We start from the raw sequence: 21,019 nt of genomic DNA on the forward strand, positions 1-21,019 counted from the left end.
GGATCAGCCCAGGGATCAGCCTGGGGCAAGCCCAAGGATCAGCCGGGGGTCAGCCTGGGGATCAGCCAGTGGATCAGCCTGGGGGTCAGCCCGGGGATCAGCCTGGGGTCAGCCCGAGGATCAGCTGGGGATCAGCCGGGGATCAGCCCGGGGGTCAGCCTGGGGACCAGCAGGGGGTCAGCCTGAGGATCAGCCCGAGGATCAGCCTGGGGATCAGCCAGTGGATTAGCCTGGGGATCAGCCAGTGGATTAGCCTGGGGATCAGCCGGGGATCAGCCCGGGGGTCAGCCTGGGGATCAGCCCGGGGATCAGCCTGGGGCAAGCCCAAGGATCAGCCGGGGGTCAGCCTGGGGATCAGCCAGTGGATCAGCCTGGGGGTCAGCCCGGGGATCAGCCTGGGGTCAGCCCGAGGATCAGCTGGGGATCAGCCGGGGATTAGCCCGGGGGTCAGCCTGGGGACCAGCAGGGGGTCAGCCTGAGGATCAGCCCAGGGATCAGCCTGGGGCAAGCCCGAGGATCAGCAGAGGGTCAGCCTGGGGATCAGCCAGTGGATTAGCCTGGGGGTCAGCCTGGGGATCAGCCGGGGATCAGCCCGGGGGTCAGCCTGGGGAGCAAGAGGAGAAGAAGAGCATTGATACAATATACAGTGGTAAATGTAATCTGTGAGAGCACTGAGGTATGAGGCTCACTATCACCTCGCCCTCTCTTCAGTGTAGGCAGATACAGTGCCTTGAAAAGGTTCATACCCTGTGAACTTTTACACATTTTTTCATATTACATCTACAAATGTTTTTTATTGGGATTTTATGTAATACAAACACAAGGTATCAAAATATTTGTGAGTTGTAAAGGAAATGATATGAGGTTTTCAAATTATTGTAAAAATATAAATCTGATCTTTGTGAGGTGCATTTGTATTCAGCCCCCTGTAGCCTGATGCTCCTAAATAAAATCCTGAGTGACCAATCATCTCCAGAAGTTACATAATTAGTACGTGGCGTCCACCAGGGTGTGAATTCTTCTCAGTAGAACTACAGCTGTTTTGTGAAGGCCTCAGAGGTTTGTGTGAGATCATTAGGGATCAAACAGCATCATGAAAACCAAGGAGCTCACCAGACAGGTCAGGGATAAAGTTGTGGAGAAGAGTAAACCTGGGTTAGGTAATGAAAAATAGCCCAAGCCATGAACATCTCAGGGAGCAGTGATCAATCCATCATCCAAAAATGGAAGGAGTATGGCCCAGCTGTATACCTACAAGACATGGCCGTCACCTAATCTGACATCCCAAGCAAGAGGAGCACTAATGAGAGAGGCAGATAAGAGGCCCATGGTCACTGGAAGAGCTGCAGAGATCCACAGCTCATGTAGGAAAATCTGTCCACAGGACGACTATTAGTTGTATACTCCACAAATCTAAATTTTATGGAAGAGTAGCAAAAAGAAATCCATTTTTGATAGACATAAGAAGTCCCGTTTGCAGTTGGCCCTGTCAAATGATAACAAAGTAGAAATTTTTGGGCAAAATGCAAATCGCTATGTATGAGGGGAAAATGACACTGCACATCACCCTGAAAACACCATCCCCACCCTCACACATGGTGGTGGCAGCATGATGCTGTGGGGAGGCTTTTCTTCAGCAGAGGCACAGAACCTGGTCAAAGGTGATGAGAAGATGATTGGAGCTAAATACAGGGCAATACTGGAGGAAAACTGTTAGAGGCAGCAGAAGACTTGAGACTGGGGCGTAGGTCCACCTTCCAGCAGGACACCGACCCTAAACATCCTGCCACAGCTACAGTGGAGGGTGTAGATCAGAGCACATTCCTGTGTGTGAATGGCGCAGTCACCGTTCAAACAAAATCCCAGAGAATCTGTGACAAGATGGGAAAACTACTGATCACAGATGTCGCCATCCAATGTCACTGAGCGAGACTGCAAAGAAGGGGCAAAATGTCACCTCTAGATGTGCGAAGCTGGAGACACAGACCCCAAAGACTGCAGCAGTGCAGAGAAAGGTGGTCCTGCAAAGTACTGACTGAATTGAGGGGCTGAATACAAATGCACCTCACAATATTCAGATTTATATTTTTTCAATATAGAAAACCCTGTATCATTTCCTTTACACATCACAAACACTTGTTACTTAGTGTTGGTATCACAGAAAATCCCCTCAAAAATATATTTAAGTTTGTGGAGGTAATGTGAAAGGGTGTGAAGACTTTTCAAGACACTGTATAATGCTGCATTCAGATATATCCTGGAGGCAAACCCCTTCATTACAATTATTAAGTGCATAAGTATTCACCCCCATAGCTCTCACCGCCACAGCGTGGCTGATCATTCTTCACAGGCAGATTACTGGATTCTACATATTGCCAGCGACTACAGCAGAATATAAATCTGTATGAGACACAGACTAGAGAAATCCATGGTGGGAAACCACGAGGATGGCGAGAGAAACGGGGTCACCAGACATGGAGAGTGGATAAGTCAGGCACTAAGGGTGCAAATAATATGTCCATCTGCCTCAATGCAAGTGTGAAAGACTGCATGTCTATAAGGCCGGCGTCACACTACAGAGTTTTACGGACGTATGAGAGGCGCAAAAAAACTACACATTGCATACGGACCAATGTTTCTCTATGGGGCAGCTTCTATCTTCCGTATATTTCTCAGCCGTATTTTACGGGCATAGAAAATCGCAGCATGCTGTGTTTGTCACCGTATTGCGCAAAAAATACGCCAATGAAAGTCTGTGCGGGCGAGAAAAATACGGATTACACATGGACCAGCAGTGTGAGAAATACGCAGCGGTGTTCTATAGAAAAGCCGGCAATTCAGTGCGGTGTACAGTAACATCACACTGACAGAATAGAATAGAATAGGTAGAATAAATGTGTACACATAGGATAGGTATATATATATATATATATATATATATATATATATATATATATATATATATATATATATATATATATATATTATATTTCATACAGCGCTAGATAGCAGAAAAGCCGGTAATTCAATTGCCGGCTTTTCATTTCTCCTTCACAAACCCGACATGATATGAGACATGGTTTGCATACAGTAAACCATCTCATATCCCTTTTTTTTTGCATATTCCTCACTACTAATGTTAGTAGTGTATGTGTGCAAAATTTGGGGGCTCTAGCTGTTAAAATAAAGGGTTAAATCGTGGAAAAAACTGGCGTGGGCTCCCGCGCAATTTCCTCCGCCAGAGTGGTAAAGCCAGTGACAGAGGGCAGATATTAATAGCCTAGAGGGTCCATGGTTATTGGCCCCCCTGGCTAAAAACATCGGCCCCCAGCCACCCCAGAAAAGGCACATCTGGAAGATGCGCCTATTCTGGCACTTGGCCTCTCTCTTCCCACTCCTGTGTAGCAGTGGGATATGGGGTAATGAAGGGTTAATGTCACCTTGCTATTGTAAGGTGACATTGAGCCAGGTTCATAATGGAGAGGCGTCAATTATGACACCTATCCATTATTAATCCAATAGTACGAAATGGTTAATAAAACACACACACATTATTACAAAGTATTTTAATGAAATAAAGACACAGGGTGTTGTAATATTTTATTATACTCTCAATCCACCTGAAGACCCTTGTCACCTGAAATAAAAAAAACAAACAACAATATCCCATACCTTCCGTCATTACAGTCTTGTTCCACGCTGTAAATCCATCTGAAGGGGTTAAATCATTTTACACCCAGGAGCTGTGCTAATGCAGCTGTGTTCCTGACTGTAAAATCTGGGGAATGAATGGAAAGCAGGGGAACGTAGCTACCTAGACTTGCGGTGCTGCGCCCCCTGCTGGCATAGCCTCATATGAACTCGAGCGTGAGAAAATATTCAGAAAAATTCCCACGCTCAAGTTCATATGAGTTTATACCAGCAGGGGGCGCAGCACCGCAAGTCTAGGTAGCTACATTCCCCTGCTTCCATTCATTCCCCAGATTTTAGTCAGGAGCACAGCTGCATTAGCAGGCTCCTGGCTGTAAAATTAATTAACCGCTTCAGATGGATTTACATCGTGGGACATGACTGTAACAGCGGAAAGGTATGGGATATTGTTTTTTTTTTATTTTTCCCTTTTTACAGAACGAGGGTTGTCATTTGGATTAAGAGTATAATAAACTATTACAACACCCTGTGTCTTTATTTCGTTAAAATACTTTATTCCTAAGGTGTGTGTGTTTTACTACCCATCTACTACCATTGGGGGGGGGGGGGGGGGTATTCTCGGTACTGCAACTCAGCTCCATACACGGTGTAGTGGTCATTCTCGGTATTGCAACTCAGCTCCATACATTGTGTAGTGGACGTTCTTGGTATTGCAGCTCAGCCCCGTACACTGTGTAGTGACCGTTCTCAGTACTGCAGCTCAGCCCCGTACACTGTGTAGTGGTCGTTCTTGGTACTGCAGCTCAGCCCCGTACACTGTGTAGTGGTCGTTCTCAGTACTGCAGCTCAGCCCCGTACACTGTGTAGTGGCCGTTGTCAGTACTGCAGCTCAGCCCTGTACACTGTGTAGTGGTCGTTCTCAGTACTGCAGCTCAGCCCCGTACACTGTGTAGTGGTCGTTCTCAGTACTGCAGCTCAGCCTCGTACACTGTGTAGTGGCCGTTCTCAGTACTGCAGCTCAGCCCCGTACACTGTGTAGTGGCCGTTCTTGGTACTGCAGCTCAGCCCCGTACACTGTGTAGTGGTCGTTCTCGGTACTGCAGCTCAGCCCCGTACACTGTGTAGTGGCCGTTCTTGGTACTGCAGCTCAGCCCCGTACACCGTGTAGTGGTCGTTCTCGGTACTGCAGCTCAGCCCCGTACACTGTGTAGTGGTCGTTCTCGGTACTGCAGCTCAGCCCTGTACACTGTGTAGTGGCCGTTCTTGGCATTGCAGCTCAGCCCTGTACACTGTGTAGTGGCCGTTCTCGGTACTGCAGCTCAGCCCTGTACACTGTGTAGTGGTCGTTCCCGGTACTGCAGCTCAGCCCCGTACACTGTGTAGTGGCCGTTCTTGGTACTGCAGCTCAGCCCCGTACACTGTGTAGTGGTCGTTCTTGGTATTGCAGCTCAGCCTCGTACACTGTGTAGTGGTCGTTCTCGGTACTGCAGCTCAGCCCCGTACACTGTGTAGTGGCTGTTCTCGGTACTGCAGCTCAGCCCCGTACACTGTGTAGTGGTCGTTCTCGGTACTGCAGCTCAGCCCCGTACACTGTGTAGTGGTCGTTCTTGGTATTGCAGCTCAGCCCTGTACACCGTGTAGTGGTCGTTCTCAGTACTGCAGCTCAGCCCCGTACACTGTGTAGTGGTCGTTCTTGGTACTGCAGCTCAGCCCCACACACTGTGTAGTGGCCGTTCCCGGTACTGCAGCTCAGCCCCGTACACTGTGTAGTGGCTGTTCTCGGTACTGCAGCTCAGCCCCGTACACTGTGTAGTGGCTGTTCTCGGTACTGCAACTGAGCCCCGTACACTGTGTAGTGGTCGTTCTTGGTATTGCAGCTCAGCCTCGTACATTGTGTAGTGGTCGTTCTCAGTACTGCAGCTCAGCCCCGTACACTGTGTAGTGGTCGTTCCCGGTACTGCAGCTCAGCCCCGTACACCGTGTAGTGGTCGTTCTCAGTACTGCAGCTCAGCCCCGTACACTGTGTAGTGGTCGTTCTCGGTACTGCAGCTCAGCCCCGTACACTGTGTAGTGGCCGTTCCCGGTACTGCAGCTCAGCCCCGTACACTGTGTAGTGGTCGTTCTCGGTACTGCAGCTCAGCCCCGTACACTGTGTAGTGGTCGTTCTCGGTACTGCAGCTCAGCCCCGTACACTGTGTAGTGGTCGTTCTCGGTACTGCAGCTCAGCCCCGTACACTGTGTAGTGGCTGTTCTCGGTACTGCAACTGAGCCCCGTACACTGTGTAGTGGTCGTTCTCGGTACTGCAGCTCAGCCCCATACACTGTGTAGTGGCTGTTCTCGGTACTGCAACTGAGCCCCGTACACTGTGTAGTGGTCGTTCTTGGTATTGCAGCTCAGCCTCGTACACTGTGTAGTGGTCGTTCTCGGTACTGCAACTGAGCCCCGTACACTGTGTAGTGGTCGTTCTCGGTACTGCAGCTCAGCCCCATACACTGTGTAGTGGCTGTTCTCGGTACTGCAACTGAGCCCCGTACACTGTGTAGTGGTCGTTCTCGGTACTGCAGCTCAGCCCCATACACTGTGTAGTGGCTGTTCTCGGTACTGCAACTGAGCCCCGTACACTGTGTAGTGGTCGTTCTCGGTACTGCAGCTCAGCCCCGTACACTGTGTAGTGGCCGTTCTTGGTACTGCAGCTCAGCCCCGTACACCGTGTAGTGGTCGTTCTCAGTACTGCAGCTCAGCCCCGTACACTGTGTAGTGGTCATTCTCGGTACTGCAGCTCAGCCCCGTACACTGTGTAGTGGTCGTTCTCGGTACTGCAGCTGAGCCCCGTACACTGTGTAGTGGTCGTTCTCGGTACTGCAGCTCAGCCCCGTACACTGTGTAGTGGTCGTTCTCGGTACTGCAGCTCAGCCCCGTACACCGTGTAGTGGCCGTTCTCGGTACTGCAGCTCAGCCCCATACACTGTGTAGTGGCTGTTCTCGGTACTGCAACTGAGCCCCGTACACTGTGTAGTGGTCGTTCTTGGTATTGCAGCTCAGCCCCGTACACCGTGTAGTGGTCGTTCTCAGTACTGCAGCTCAGCCCCGTACACTGTGTAGTGGCCGTTCTTGGTACTGCAGCTCAGCCCCGTACACCGTGTAGTGGTCGTTCTCAGTACTGCAGCTCAGCCCCGTACACTGTGTAGTGGCCGTTCTCAGTACTGCAGCTCAGCCCCGTACACTGTGTAGTGGTCGTTCTTGGTATTGCAGCTCAGCCCCGTACACTGTGTAGTGGTCGTTCTTGGTATTGCAGCTCAGCCCCGTACACTGTGTAGTGGCCGTTCTTGGTACTGCAGCTCAGCCCCGTACACCGTGTAGTGGTCGTTCCCGGTACTGCAGCTCAGCCCCGTACACTGTGTAGTGGCCGTTCTCAGTACTGCAGCTCAGCCCCGTACACTGTGTAGTGGTCGTTCTTGGTATTGCAGCTCAGCCCCGTACACTGTGTAGTGGCCGTTCTTGGTACTGCAGCTCAGCCCCGTACACCGTGTAGTGGTCGTTCCCGGTACTGCAGCTCAGCCCCGTACACTGTGTAGTGGTCGTTCTCAGTACTGCAGCTCAGCCCCGTACACTGTGTAGTGGTCGTTCTCGGTACTGCAGCTCAGCCCCGTACACCGTGTAGTGGCCGTTCTCGGTACTGCAACTGAGCCCCGTACACTGTGTAGTGGTCGTTCTCGGTACTGCAGCTCAGCCCCGTACACTGTGTAGTGGTCGTTCTTGGTATTGCAGCTCAGCCCCGTACACCGTGTAGTGGTCGTTCTCAGTACTGCAGCTCAGCCCCGTACACTGTGTAGTGGCCGTTCTTGGTACTGCAGCTCAGCCCTGTACACTGTGTAGTGGTCGTTCTCAGTACTGCAGCTCAGCCCCGTACACCGTGTAGTGGTCGTTCTCAGTACTGCAGCTCAGCCCCGTACACTGTGTAGTGGCCGTTCTCAGTACTGCAGCTCAGCCCCGTACACTGTGTAGTGGTCGTTCTTGGTATTGCAGCTCAGCCCCGTACACTGTGTAGTGGCCGTTCTTGGTACTGCAGCTCAGCCCCGTACACCGTGTAGTGGTCGTTCCCGGTACTGCAGCTCAGCCCCGTACACTGTGTAGTGGTCGTTCTCAGTACTGCAGCTCAGCCCTGTACACTGTGTAGTGGTCGTTCTCAGTACTGCAGCTCAGCCCCGTACACTGTGTAGTGGTCGTTCTCAGTACTGCAGCTCAGCCCCGTACACTGTGTAGTGGTCGTTCCTGTTACTGCAGCTCAGCCCCGTACACCGTGTAGTGGTCGTTCCTGTTACTGCAGCTCAGCCCCGTACACCGTGTAGTGGTCGTTCTCAGTACTGCAGCTCAGCCCCATACACTGTGTAGTGGTCGTTCTCAGTACTGCAGCTCAGCCCTGTACACTGTGTAGTGGTCGTTCTCGGTACTGCAGCTCAGCCCCGTACACTGTGTAGTGGTCGTTCTCAGTACTGCAGCTCAGCCCCGTACACCGTGTAGTGGTCGTTCTCGGTACTGCAGCTCAGCCCCGTACACCGTGTAGTGGTCGTTCTCAGTACTGCAGCTCAGCCCCGTACACTGTGTAGTGGTCGTTCTCGGTACTGCAGCTCAGCCCCGTACACTGTGTAGTGGTCGTTCTTGGTACTGCAGCTCAGCCCCGTACACTGTGTAGTGGCCGTTCTTGGTACTGCAGCTCAGCCCCGTACACCGTGTAGTGGTCATTCTCAGTACTGCAGCTCAGCCCCGTACACTGTGTAGTGGTCGTTCTCGGTACTGCAGCTGAGCCCCGTACACTGTGTAGTGGTCGTTCTCGGTACTGCAGCTCAGCCCCGTACACTGTGTAGTGGTCGTTCCCGGTACTGCAGCTCAGCCCCGTACACTGTGTAGTGGCCGTTCCCGTTACTGCAGCTCAGCCCCGTACACTGTGTAGTGGTCGTTCCCGGTACTGCAGCTCAGCCCCGTACACTGTGTAGTGGTCGTTCCCGGTACTGCAGTTCAGCCCCGTACACTGTGTAGTGGTCGTTCTCGGTACTGCAGCTCAGCCCCGTACACTGTGTAGTGGTCGTTCTCGGTACTGCAGCTCAGCCCCGTACACTGTGTAGTGGTCGTTCTCGGTACTGCAGCTCAGCCCCGTACACTGTGTAGTGGCCGTTCTCGGTACTGCAGCTCAGCCCCGTACACTGTGTAGTGGTCGTTCCCGGTACTGCAGCTCGGCTCCTATTGAAGTGAATGTGATCTCAGCTGCAGTAACTAAGAGAACCCACTACACGGTGTACGGATCTGTGCTGTTCTGTCTCCATGCACTACGTACATCCGACATCTGCCAGTTATGGTGGTGACAGGCGTCGGACACGCATCAATCTGATCGGCCATCAGTATATGAGTCCTGGAGAGAGACGAAGCTTCATCTTGTGGTCTGAATGCTGCACTGGTCACTTTCATAGTGGCTATCCTCTATCTCATGGAGGGAATCACAAACTATCCCATGCCCCTTGGTGATTTCCACTCCTGCAAAACCTTCCGAAAAGTGTCAAGATGGAGAGAGCAAACTTTAGTGCAAATGTGGCTACAATTTACCACAAGAGATAAATCCCGGCCATGGATTCTAGGTGAATCAGTAACGCTGCAGCCCATAGAGAGGAGTCAGCAGATGACGCCATATCTGATATGTACATCTGTAAGGTTCAGTATTAGAGATATTTGATGCCTAGGACATCTGTTGTCCTATTCAGAGTGATCAATATTCTACAGTATTCCACCCTGACCCATAGGGGGCGCTATACAGTCAGCGGAAAATCGAGATATGGCCGATCCTGAGCTCGTATAGAGCAGACCTATGGTGGGGGAGGGGCTGCGTATGTCGTTTCCATGTGCTGATGATGATGATGATTATTAGTTTATTTCTATGGTGCGACATCTCGCACATCACAACTTGTGGACATTTCCCCAGAGCGCTGAGCCTCACATTTAGGAGGTGGCGGGCGATCTCCCCTGTGTATCCCTTGTCAGGCGCCTTTCCCAGCAGTCACATGCTGTGATAATCCAGACGCCCCTTGTGCTGCACAGGTGCTGGCGCTCCATTCCTCAGAATTTTCACAATCCCCAGACGGGTTTTGTTTGCAGGAAGATGTTAAAATGCTGAAATTTCCTTTGTTTCTAATATTTACCAATTACCATAAATACAAAAAAAAAATCACAGTCATCATCATCATCATCATCATCATCATCATCATCATCAGGGCCTGCAGATGTGACAAGGTGGCGGTGGAGCAAGGGCGCCATCTGCTGGACACTGCGAGTACTGCAACTGAGGCCTTTTATGTACACAAGGATGAGCTGTATGCCCTGCTTAAAGGGGCTGGAAAAAAGGAGGACATAATGTACGCTCAGCATGTGTGAAGATACCAAGAAGACAATCCCCCCGGTGGTCATAATAACACGGGTAAGAGGTGCAGCAGCTCTCCGCCATAACTGTGCGGAAAGCGGCCCTTTACATAAACTCATGATGGATCATCTGCTATATGGAGAGTCATATAAAACCTAGAATTAAACAATTTAATCTGATAAATTAGGAGAATATCATTACCCTAAATAAATATAAATATATTTCAAGTAGGTACAATATAAATGTCCAAAAGAAAAAAAGAAACTACTTGAAGAAATTCTCACTCCAATAATATATTAAAACCCATTAAATCTTTTATTTAAACACCAACAAGAACAGTACACAAAAAAGAAAAAATATATAAAAACAAGGCCATATGTTTAACCTCTCCCCTTTTCAGTTATTGATGAAAAGTTTCCAAGTAACCAGTGCTGTGGATTTATAAAATGTTGAGACTTGTTGTACTAAAAAATCTTATATACTGACCTGCCCCTCTTGTTTTTATATATTTTTTCTTTTTTGTGTACTGTTCTTGTTGGTGTTTAAATAAAAGATTTAATGGGTTTTAATATATTATTGGAGTGAGAATTTCTTCAAGTAGTTTCTTTTTTTCTTTTAGAATTATACAATGACTGTATACCCGGAGCTAAGTCCATACAGTTATTCACTATTTATTTACTTACTGCAGGGTATACAATCATTGTTGTATTCTAGGTTATATTGTTCTGTTAATGGCCACAGTGCGAACTTGCACCAACACATTACCCTTCCACCATCAGGTGTGCAGCCGCAGGTTTTTGGTTTATATGGGGAGTCGGAAGCATCACATTGCATTACTTTTTTTATTGAAACTTGGTAAAGGTGAAATGAAATATAACCATAGTCAGGTGGTAATAATATGCCATCACAGTAACAACATGTACAATAACATACGGTGTAAATATATCTGCCATAGAAAGAATAGACCGACAGAGCTTCATGTTTGCCTACACATATGGATAGCACGATACTATTGGCAATGCTCTAGCCATAGGCTAACCTGTAATGCCGTCAGACCTGAGCAGTAACACCTTAAAATGTCTTTATACAATATGATTTAAACGATATGGGCACTTACAAGGGCATTTGTGTACTTAGATGTATGTATTTTGGGGTAAAAGTCACAGTTGTGCTTCATTATAGATTTTGTTTTCTACATCTTCTATGTATCACTGTACATAGCAGACTGCAGAATGCATTACCAATGATCCATCAGTCAGCACATTTTCTTGTCTAACACTTATCTCTCTTCTACATCCTCTATGTACAGTATCAGTATAGATAGCAGACTGCAGAATTAGTTATCAGTGAGCTCGGTCTCAGGTCTGTAACACTTATCTCTCTTCTGAATCCTCTATGTATCACTGTACATAGCAGACTTCATAAAGAGTTACCAATGATCCATCGGTAAGTTCGTTCTCTGATCTTTAACAGAGGATGTAGAATAGAGATAACCTGTGTATCACTGTACATAACAGACTGCAGAATGAGTTATCAGTGATTCATCAGAGAGCTTGTTCTCTGATCTGTTACACTTATCTCTCTGCTACACCTTCTGTGCCTCCCTTTACATAGCAGAGCACTGAATGAGTTACCAGTGATTTGACAGTGAGTTCGTCTCTGCTCTATAATATTTATCCCTCTTCCTAGTCTTCTATGTATCAAGCAACATAACAGACTGCAGAATAAGATAGTGATACATCAGCAAGCTCCGTCTCTGGTCTGTAACTCTTATCTCTATTTCCTAAACCATCTTCTAAGATAATTTGTAAGCTCATCTGCTAATAAATCCACTTAGAAGAAACTTCCGGAGAAGAGAGATAAATTACAGACTGAGAATAAGATGACTAACAAGTCACTGGTTACTCAGTACAGTGATACATAGAGGATGAAGAAGCGAAATCTTCAACATTTATAATACAACCCTATTTCCAAAATGAGAGAAAATAAATGTATCTAATAAAAAAAAAAAAAAATGCCCCTGAATGTTTCCATATCTTTAATGAGGCGGATGGTAACTTACGTTGTTGTTAGCGCCCTCCCTAGTAAAGATGTATAACGTGGGGTCCTTCATCAGGTGGTATGAGCTCAGTAATGTTTCAGGGGCCCCTAGGAGGAGCTGAAAATAGAGAGAAGTTTATAAGATCATCGTAATGATAAATGAGACATCAAAGACATCATCAGATAGGAGCAGTGAGACAACTGTGTGCCAGAAAAAAAAAAAAAAAAAAAAAAAAAAAAAATATATATATATATATATATATATATATATATATATATATATATATATATAATATTTTAGTAGAGTATTTACTAGAAATGAGCGAACCTTTCAAGGTTCGGTTTGGCGAATGTGCCAGTTCTCACCGAACATATCCGAACCCCATTGTATTCAACGGGCGGCAAAACCAAATGCATAGACAACACCTTCAGGGGGGGGGGGGGGGGCTGCCAAAAGAGCTCAAATTAAGGGCAGACGCCGGGAAAAGTGACATCAATTGACCCATCTATTAAGTTATAGATATATAAGTGAAAAAAGAATTGCCATGGGTTCCCCTGTATTTTTGATAACCAGCCAGGCAAAATAGACAGCTGCGGGCTGCAATCCTCAGCTGTCAGCTTGAGCAATGATGGTTATCAAGAACAGAGGGGTTCTACACTTTTTTTAAAAAAAATTGTTTAAATAAATAATTAAAGAAAAGGAATGGGGTCTCCCCCATTTTTGACAACCAGCCAAACTAAAGCAGACAGCTGGGGACTGGTATTCTCAGGTTGGTAAGAAGCCACGGATATTGCCCCCCCCCAGCCTAAAAATAGCAGCCCGCAACCACCTCAGAAAAGGTGCATCTATTTGATGCGTCAATTCTGTCGCTTCACCCTGCTCCTCACACTTTCCCTTGTGTGGTGTCAAGTGGGGTGATACTTCAGAGGTTGATGTCACCTTTGTATGGTCAGGTGACATCAAGCCCAGAGGTTAGTAGTGGGGAGGCATCTATAAGACACCCTCATTACTAACCCCATAGTGATATTGTATAAAAAAAAACATACCCAGAAAAAAGTCCTTTAACCCCTTCACAACATGCGCCGTACTATTACTGCGCATGTCGTGTCTCCCCCTTTGATGTGGGCTCCGGCGGTGAGCCCACATCAAAGTCGCGACATGTCAGCTGTTTTGTACAACTGACATGTGCGCGCAATAGCGGCGGGTGAAATCGCGATTCACCCGCCGCTATTAACCTGTTAAATGCCGCTGTCAAACGCAGACAGCGGCATTTAACCGGCGCTTCCGGCCGGGCGGCCGGAAATGATCTCATGCATCAGGATGGTAACCATAGAGGTCCTTGAAACCTCTATGGTTACTAATGCCGGCCTGCTGTGAGCGCCCCCCTGTGGTTGGCGCTCACAGCACACCTGCATTTCTGCTACATAGCAGCGAACATCAGATTGCTGCTATGTAGCAGAGCCGATCGAGTGGTGCCAGCTTCTAGCCTCCCATGGAGGCTATTGAAGCATGGCAAAAGTTAAAAAAAATGTTTTTAAAAATATGAAAAAAATAAAAAAAATATGAAAGTATAAATCACCCCCCTTTCGCCCCATCCAAAATAAAACAATTTAAAAAAAATCAAATCTACACATATTTGGTATCGCCGCATTCAGAATCGCCCGATCTATCAATAAAAAAAAAACATTAACCTGATCGCTAAACAGCGTAGCAAGAAAAAAATTTGAGACGCCAGAATTACGTTTTTTTGGTCGCCGCGACATTGCATTAAAATGCAATAACGGGCGGTCAAAAGAACGTATCTGCACAAATGTGGTATCATTAAAAACGCCAGCCCAGAACGCAAAAAATAAGCCCTCACACGACCCCAGATCATGAATAATGGAGACGCTACAAGTATCAGAAAATGGCACTTTTTTTTTTTTAAGCAAAGTTTTGAATTTTTTTTCACCACTTAGATAAAAAATAACCTAGACATGTTTGGTGTCTATGAACTCGTAATGACCTGGAGAATCATAATATCAGGTCAGTTTTAGCATTCAGTGAACTTAGCAAAAAAACCAAACAGAAAACAAGTGTGGGATTGCACTTTTTTTGCAATTTCACCACACTTGGAATTTTTCCCATTTTCTAGTACAAGACATGGTAAAACCAATGATGACTTTCAAAAGTACAACTCGTCCCGCAAAAAACAAGCCCTCACATGGCCATATTGACGGAAAAATAAAAAAGTTATGGCTCTGGGAAGGAGGGGAGCGAAAAACGAAAACACAAAAACGAAAAAGGGCCGCGGCATGAAGGGGTTAATTGAAAGAATGACACATACTCCTTTAATGAATCTAAATTAAACCATACTTACGACATTAAAATAATAAACAACAATATTCCTCACCTGTCCCCATAGAAGAGTGGACTGGGTGATGACGTGAGTATGGTTTAATTTAGATTCATTAAAGGAGTCTGTCATTCTTTCAATTAAAGGACTTTATTCTGACTGTGTGTTTATTTACAATATGACTATAGGATTAGTAATGGATAGGTGTCTTATAGATATCTCTCCACTACTAAAGGTACCGTCACACTAAACGACATCGCTAGCGATCCGTGACGTTGCAGCGTCCTGGCTAGCGATATTGTTTAGTGTGACACGCAGCAGCGATCAGGATCCTGCTGTGATGTCGCTGGTCGCTGAATAAAGTCCAGAACTTTATTTGGTCGTCCGATCGCTGTGTATCGTTGTGTGTTTGACACCAAAAGCAACGATACCAGCGATGTTTTACACTGGTAACCAGGGTAAACATCGGGTTACCAAGCGCAGGGCCGCGCTTAGTAACCCGATGTTTACCCTGGTTACCAGCGTAAAAGTAAAAAAAACAAACGGTACATACTCACCCAGCGTCCCCCAGCGTCTGCTTCCTGACACTTACTGAGCGCCGGCCCTAAAAAGTGAAAGTGAAAGCACAGCGGTGACGTCACCGCTGTGCTGTTAGGGCCGGAGCTCAGTCAGTGTCAGGAAGCAGACGCTGGGGGACGCGCAGGTGAGCATGTACTGTTTGTTTTTTTTACTTTTACGCTGGTAACCAGGGTAAACATCGGGTTACTAAGCGCGGCCCTGCGCTTAGCAACCCGATGTTTACCCTGGTTACCCGGGGACCTCGGCATCGTTGGTCGCTGGAGAGCGGTCTGTATGACAGCTCCCCAGCGATCAAACAGCGACGCTGCAGCGATCGGCATCGTTGTCGCTATCGCTGCAGCGTCGCTTAATGTGACGGTACCCTACTCGTAGGCTGGATGTCGTCACCGGACAATACAAAGGTGGCATCAACCCCACAAATCATGAACCCCCATAGGGCAAGTCGGAAGAGCCGGGCAAAGCGCCAGAATTGGCGTATGTAGTGGATGCACCTTTTCTGGAGCGGCTGCAGGCTGCTATTTTTAGGCTGGGGGGACAATATCCATGGCTTCTTACCAGCCTGAGAATATCAGCCCCAGCTGTCTGCTTTAGCTTAGCTGTTTGTCAAAAATTAGGAGACCCCACGCCTTTTTTTAAATTATTTACCGTATTTTTCGCTTTGTAAGACGCTCCGGATTATAAGACGCACCCCAAATTTTGAGGAGAAAAATAGGAAAAAACTTTTTTTAATAAATTGGGGGGCTTCTTATAATCCATGCGTCTTATTGCTTACCAGGGGTTGTGGCTGCGGTGGATCAGGGTCCCAGGGTCGTTGCTGGAGGCAGGAGTGGAGCATTGCTGCAGGCTGGGATGAGGGGGTCTGCAGGGGGGCTCCTGTGCTGCAGGGGGGCTCCTGTGCTGCAGGGGAGCTCCTGTGCTGCAGGCTGGGATGAGGGGTGCTGTAGGGGGGCACCGGTGCTGTAGGGGGGCTCCGGTGCTGCAGGGGGACTCCCGTACTGCAGGGCTGTCTCCAGTGCTGCAGGGCTGTCTCCAGTGCTGCAGGGCTGTCTCCGGTGCTGCAGGGCTGTCTCCTGCTGCAGGGCTGTCTCCTGCTGCAGGGCTGTCTCCAGTGCTGCAGGGCTGTCTCCAGTGCTGCAGGGCTGTCTCCGGTGCTGCAGGGCTGTCTCCGGTGCTGCGGGGGGCTCTGGCGACATTTTGTGAAAGGCCAGAGCCCCCGGCAGTTCGTCCATGCTTTCCTGTGCGGTGGACTTCGGGAAAATGGCCGCCGGGATCTCGAGAGATGAGATCTCAGCCCTGAAATCTCATCTCCCGAGATTCCGGCGGCCATTTTCCCGGAGTCAGTCATACAGGAAAGCATGGACGAACTGCCGGGGGGCTCTGGTCTTTCACAAAATGTCGCCAGAGCCCCCCACAACACCGGAGCCTCCAGCATCACCCTGGGCAGCAGCGGACAACTGCGGCAGCGGTGGCGGACAACCGCGGCAGCGATGGCGGGCGGCAGCGGACACCCCCTCATCCCAACCTGTAACGGTAAGCGGTATATCCGCTTTGTAAGACGCACCCCCATTTCCCAAAAAAATTTGGGGGAAATAAAGTGCGTCTTACAAAGCGGAAAATATGGTATTTAAATAATTAAAAAATACAGTGTGGGGACCCCTCTATTTTTAATAACCAGCCTTGCTAATGCTGACAGCTGAGGGTTGCAGTCAGCAATTGTCAGTTTTGCCTGGCTGGTTATCAAAAATACAGGGGAACCCATGTTATTTTTTTATTATTATTATTTACTTATTTATAGCACAGGCAGTAGCTGATGAATACTCCCATCAGCCACTGCCTGCTCTTGCTGTTAACAGTTGAATACAACTCTCAACATTGACCCCTGCTATCGCTGATGGCAGCAAGAGCAGGGAACAGTGATAAGAGCTGTCTTCACTTCAGCACCTGACGCCAGGGAACAGCGCGAACAGTACTGCTGATTCCCAGGTGCCGGTAAGTGTTACATGGATGACACACTGATGTCATCCATTTGTCATCAGTGTGCAGAATGTTTTGCGGCCCGTCCTGCTAATGGAAACACTAACGTCTGAAAGAGCCCTTAGTGAACTTGATCATTTACCGAACTTTGGCTGAATTTTGCTGATTTTTGGGAGAAAAGCTTTGGAATCCGAACACAAATCTGAATGTTCAACGTTCATACCATATTTGAGATTGGCAAATGTTTTCCGAACAAGTTCGCTCATCTCTCCTTACCACTGCACCAAGTATTTCATGTGTCATCAAGCAATGTGTAGCACCAGGACAACTGGCACATTCTGGAAGACCTGGATCTTTTATAATATTATTGACCAATGTTCATCCACTCTTGTGGAAATTAATTTTTCAAAGCTCATATCTTATTATCCATCTGGCCCTCTGCATCTCCTGCAGTATAATACCACTTGCACCACACACCTGGTAGAATGAATGGAAGTTCCTTTCCCCCGGCTGCTGCTTCAGGACCCGGGACTGGAGTGAAAAGACAACACATTCAATCATATTGAACTACAAGGTACGACAAGAAGAAATTCACATTTCTGTAAGTTTATAAAGTCCTGATTCTTCCTCTTACCTTCTCCAAGAGATAGTTGTTTATATGTCCTCCAGTTGGATCTCCCTTGAAGTCAAAGTTAATGTCCATATATTTACCAAATCGACTAGAGTTGTCATTGCGGTTGGTTTTGGCATTTCCAAAGGCTTCCAGGACACAATTGGACTTTAGCAGAACATTCTTCACCCTAGAGAGTGGATGAGATGTGGAGATGAAATTAACTTGCAACTTAAAAAAAAAATGATATGGATGGATATGGCTAATCAGCCCTGGATCAGATGAAGATGGTGGGACCATGATGGGATCTACAATCACGCCTCACAGTAAAGTGTGCTAATTATGAGTTCCAAGAGTCATAGACCAAGGAGATTGAACAGGATTCTACAGGAGAACAAATGCCTATGTCAATGGTGCAACAAATTCTGAATGAAAATAGAGGAAAAAAAGAAACTGACTAAAAACTAAACTTTGTCTATTCAAATGCACAGAGCATGGGAAACAAACAAGGAGACTTGGAGCTGCTAACACAGGAAGAGATATGATGTCATAGGCATCACTGAACCTTGGTGGGATGATACACATGATTGGAATACAAACCTTAAATGCTACAAATTATGTATTAGAAACAGGATTAACCAAAGGGAAGGAGGTGTTGCATTTTATGTTAGGAAAACTTATATCAACAGAGATCCAAAGCTTAGAGAATGGTAGCTCCGCAGAAATTGTTTGGATAAGGGTACAAGGAGAGCAGAACAGAAACAACATTATTGTAGGTGTTTGCTACAGGCCACCTGGACAGACTGAATATATGGATGAACTCTTGTTTTAAAAAAAGTAAGACAGAGATCATGGGAGATTTTAACTATCCAGATATTTGTTGGGAATCTCTCTGGCAAAAAAAAGAGAAGTGACAACAAGAACTTCAATCTTGGACCTAATTCTTACCCACAGGGAGGAAGTGGTTGAGGAAGTAAAGGTGGCCAGGAATTTAGGAGACAATGATCATGCTATCCTCGAATTTTGGATTACAAGAGGAAGAAGACCAGCAAAGACTCAGACTTTAAAGGTTGGACTTCAGAAGGGCAGACTTTAATGGACTCACAAAGATGGTAGAAAAAGGTCCAATAGCTGGATGTTCTAATGGACAGAAGTATTGAAGATGGATGTGAGACTTTGTGCAGTGAGAATTTAATTTAGCAATCGGTAACAATCTTGAAAAGAAGGAAGAGTTGGAATTTAAGGAGACCAGGGTAAATGAACACAGAACTTGATCAGTAGTTAAAAAGGAAAAAAATAAATGTATATCAAATGGAAAAAGGGGGCATATTTAAAGAAGAATATAATGCTGTTTTCAGGGAATGCAGGGCAAGCGTTAGAAGAGCTAAAACCAGTAATGAAGTGAGGCTTGCAATGGAGACCAAAAGCAGCAAAAAAGGATTCTGGGGTAAAAAGCAAAAGAAAAGTCAAAGATGCTATAGGATTTTTACAGGATGAAAAGGGTCAAAATTATGTTGAAAAGGCCGAACTTTTTAATTCCTATTTTGCATCTGTGTTCTTTAAGAAAACAATTGTAACTTCAACTGACCTTCATGCTGCCATCGAAGTATTAAAATAATCCACACTATCCATAAACAGAGAGATGGTGAGGGAACACTTAGCTAATTTACATGAATTTAAATCTGCTGGTCCAGATGAATTACATCCTAGGGTACTCATGTGAGAAGGCTCGTTAAAGGGTCGACATTGACTGTTAGGATTGCTACTTCCAATAGGTGGCACTAGGGTTCTAGTCCTCTTCCTCTCTGAAGAGACAATTTGCATATTTCCCAGAGGAGCATTGTGGCCAGGGCCGGCCCGAACGTATAGGCGAACTAGGCGGCCGCCTAGGGCGTCAACCCTAAGGGGGCGCCAGAGAAAAAATTGAAAAAATTATAAAAAATCTTTTCAAAAGGCAAAAGGTGTATGGAGCGGAGCTGAATGTGCATGAGGTGTATGGAGCGGAGCCGTGTGTGTATGAGGTGTACGGAGCGGAGCCGTGTGTATGAGGTGTACGGAGCGGAGTCGTGTGTGTATGAGGTGTATGGAGCGGAGCTAAATGTGTACAAGGTGTACGGAGCGGAGCCGCGTGTGTACGAGGTGTATGGAGCGGAGCGCGTGTGTACGGAGCGCAGCCGCGTGTGTAGGAGTAGCTATGTGTGGCCATTATACGGTACGAACTATCATGTGCGGCCAATATACAGTATGGAGCATCATGTGCGGCCAATATACAGTATGGAGCATCATGTGTGGTCATTATACAGTATGGAGCATCATGTGTGGCCATTATACAGTATGGAGCATCATGTGTGGCCATTATACAGTATGGAGCATCATGTGTGGCCATTATACAGTATGGAGCATCATGTGCGGCCATTATACAGTTTGGAGCACTGTGTGGCCATATTTTTTTGTTTATAATTATTCTTTATGAAACAGTGTGATCAGCAGTGCTAAATGAGTGTGGTTGGGACGTGGATATGGGTGTGACTAATTATGAATGGGTGTGGTCAGAGGCGTGGCCTAAAACCTCGACATGCTTAACATGTCACTATCCGCAAGGATAAACAATACTTCTTGGATCCCGGTCAGACGCCTCTCAATCAGCCAAACCAGATCTCCACTTTGCACTGACAAGGGGCAGTACCCCGAAACAGTGTCTGCAAATTGAGATTCTGGTTTGGCTTTTATCCTAAGTCATGTAACAAGTCTCATTAAAGGGTCGACATTGACTGTTAAGATTGCTACTTCCAATAGGTGGCACTAGAGTTCTAGTCATCTTCCTCTCTGAAGAGACAATTTGCATCCTAGGGTACTGAAAGAGTTAGCAAAGGAAATTGCAGAACCACTAGCCGGAATCTTTAAAAAATCCTGCACAACAGGAAACGTCCCTGAAGATTGGAAAAGGTGAAATGTTGTCCCTATCTTAAAAAAAGGAAAGAAGACTGAGACAGGATATTACAGGCCAGTGAGCCTTACTTCTATACCAGGATATTTGAACAAATTATTAAACAGCATGTATATAAGTGCTTGGATACGAATACAGTAATTAACCAGAGCCAACATGGGTTTTTAGCAAACAAGTCATGCCAGACTAATCTAATTTACTTCTATGATGGAATCACTGACTAGGTGGATTAGGGGAATGCGGTAGATATAGTATATTTCAAGTTCAGCAAAGCATTTGATAAAGTATCTCATACTATAATTATTGTAAAAATGACCAAGTATGGGATTGACAAGCCTACGGTTAGGTGAATTCATAACTGCTCACTAATCGTACTCAAAGAGTGGTAATAAATGGTTGTACATCCAATTGGAAGAGTGTTTTTCGTGGGCTACCACAAGGCTCTGTCCTGGACCCAGTGTTGTTCAACATTTAT

At 46.8% G+C, this 21,019-nt stretch overlaps 1 protein-coding gene across 4 annotated transcripts in view; it reads right to left on the reverse strand.

The window, feature by feature from the left end:
* Nucleotides 1-21,019, reverse strand: part of LOC143781340 (unconventional myosin-Ig-like) — a 213,258-nt gene that overhangs the window by 172,606 nt on the left and 19,633 nt on the right. For all 4 annotated transcript variants that reach the window (XM_077267894.1, XM_077267893.1, XM_077267895.1 and 1 more), the window contains 3 exons: nt 17,622-17,787; nt 17,465-17,518; nt 12,121-12,216 (listed from right to left, as the gene is read on the reverse strand). In XM_077267894.1, the coding sequence (XP_077124009.1) occupies nt 12,121-12,216; nt 17,465-17,518; nt 17,622-17,787 (316 nt within the window). The remainder of the gene's footprint in view (nt 1-12,120; nt 12,217-17,464; nt 17,519-17,621; nt 17,788-21,019) is intronic.

Source organism: Ranitomeya variabilis, chromosome 6 (assembly GCF_051348905.1).
Source record: "Ranitomeya variabilis isolate aRanVar5 chromosome 6, aRanVar5.hap1, whole genome shotgun sequence".
NCBI classification, from domain to species: domain Eukaryota; kingdom Metazoa; phylum Chordata; class Amphibia; order Anura; family Dendrobatidae; genus Ranitomeya; species Ranitomeya variabilis.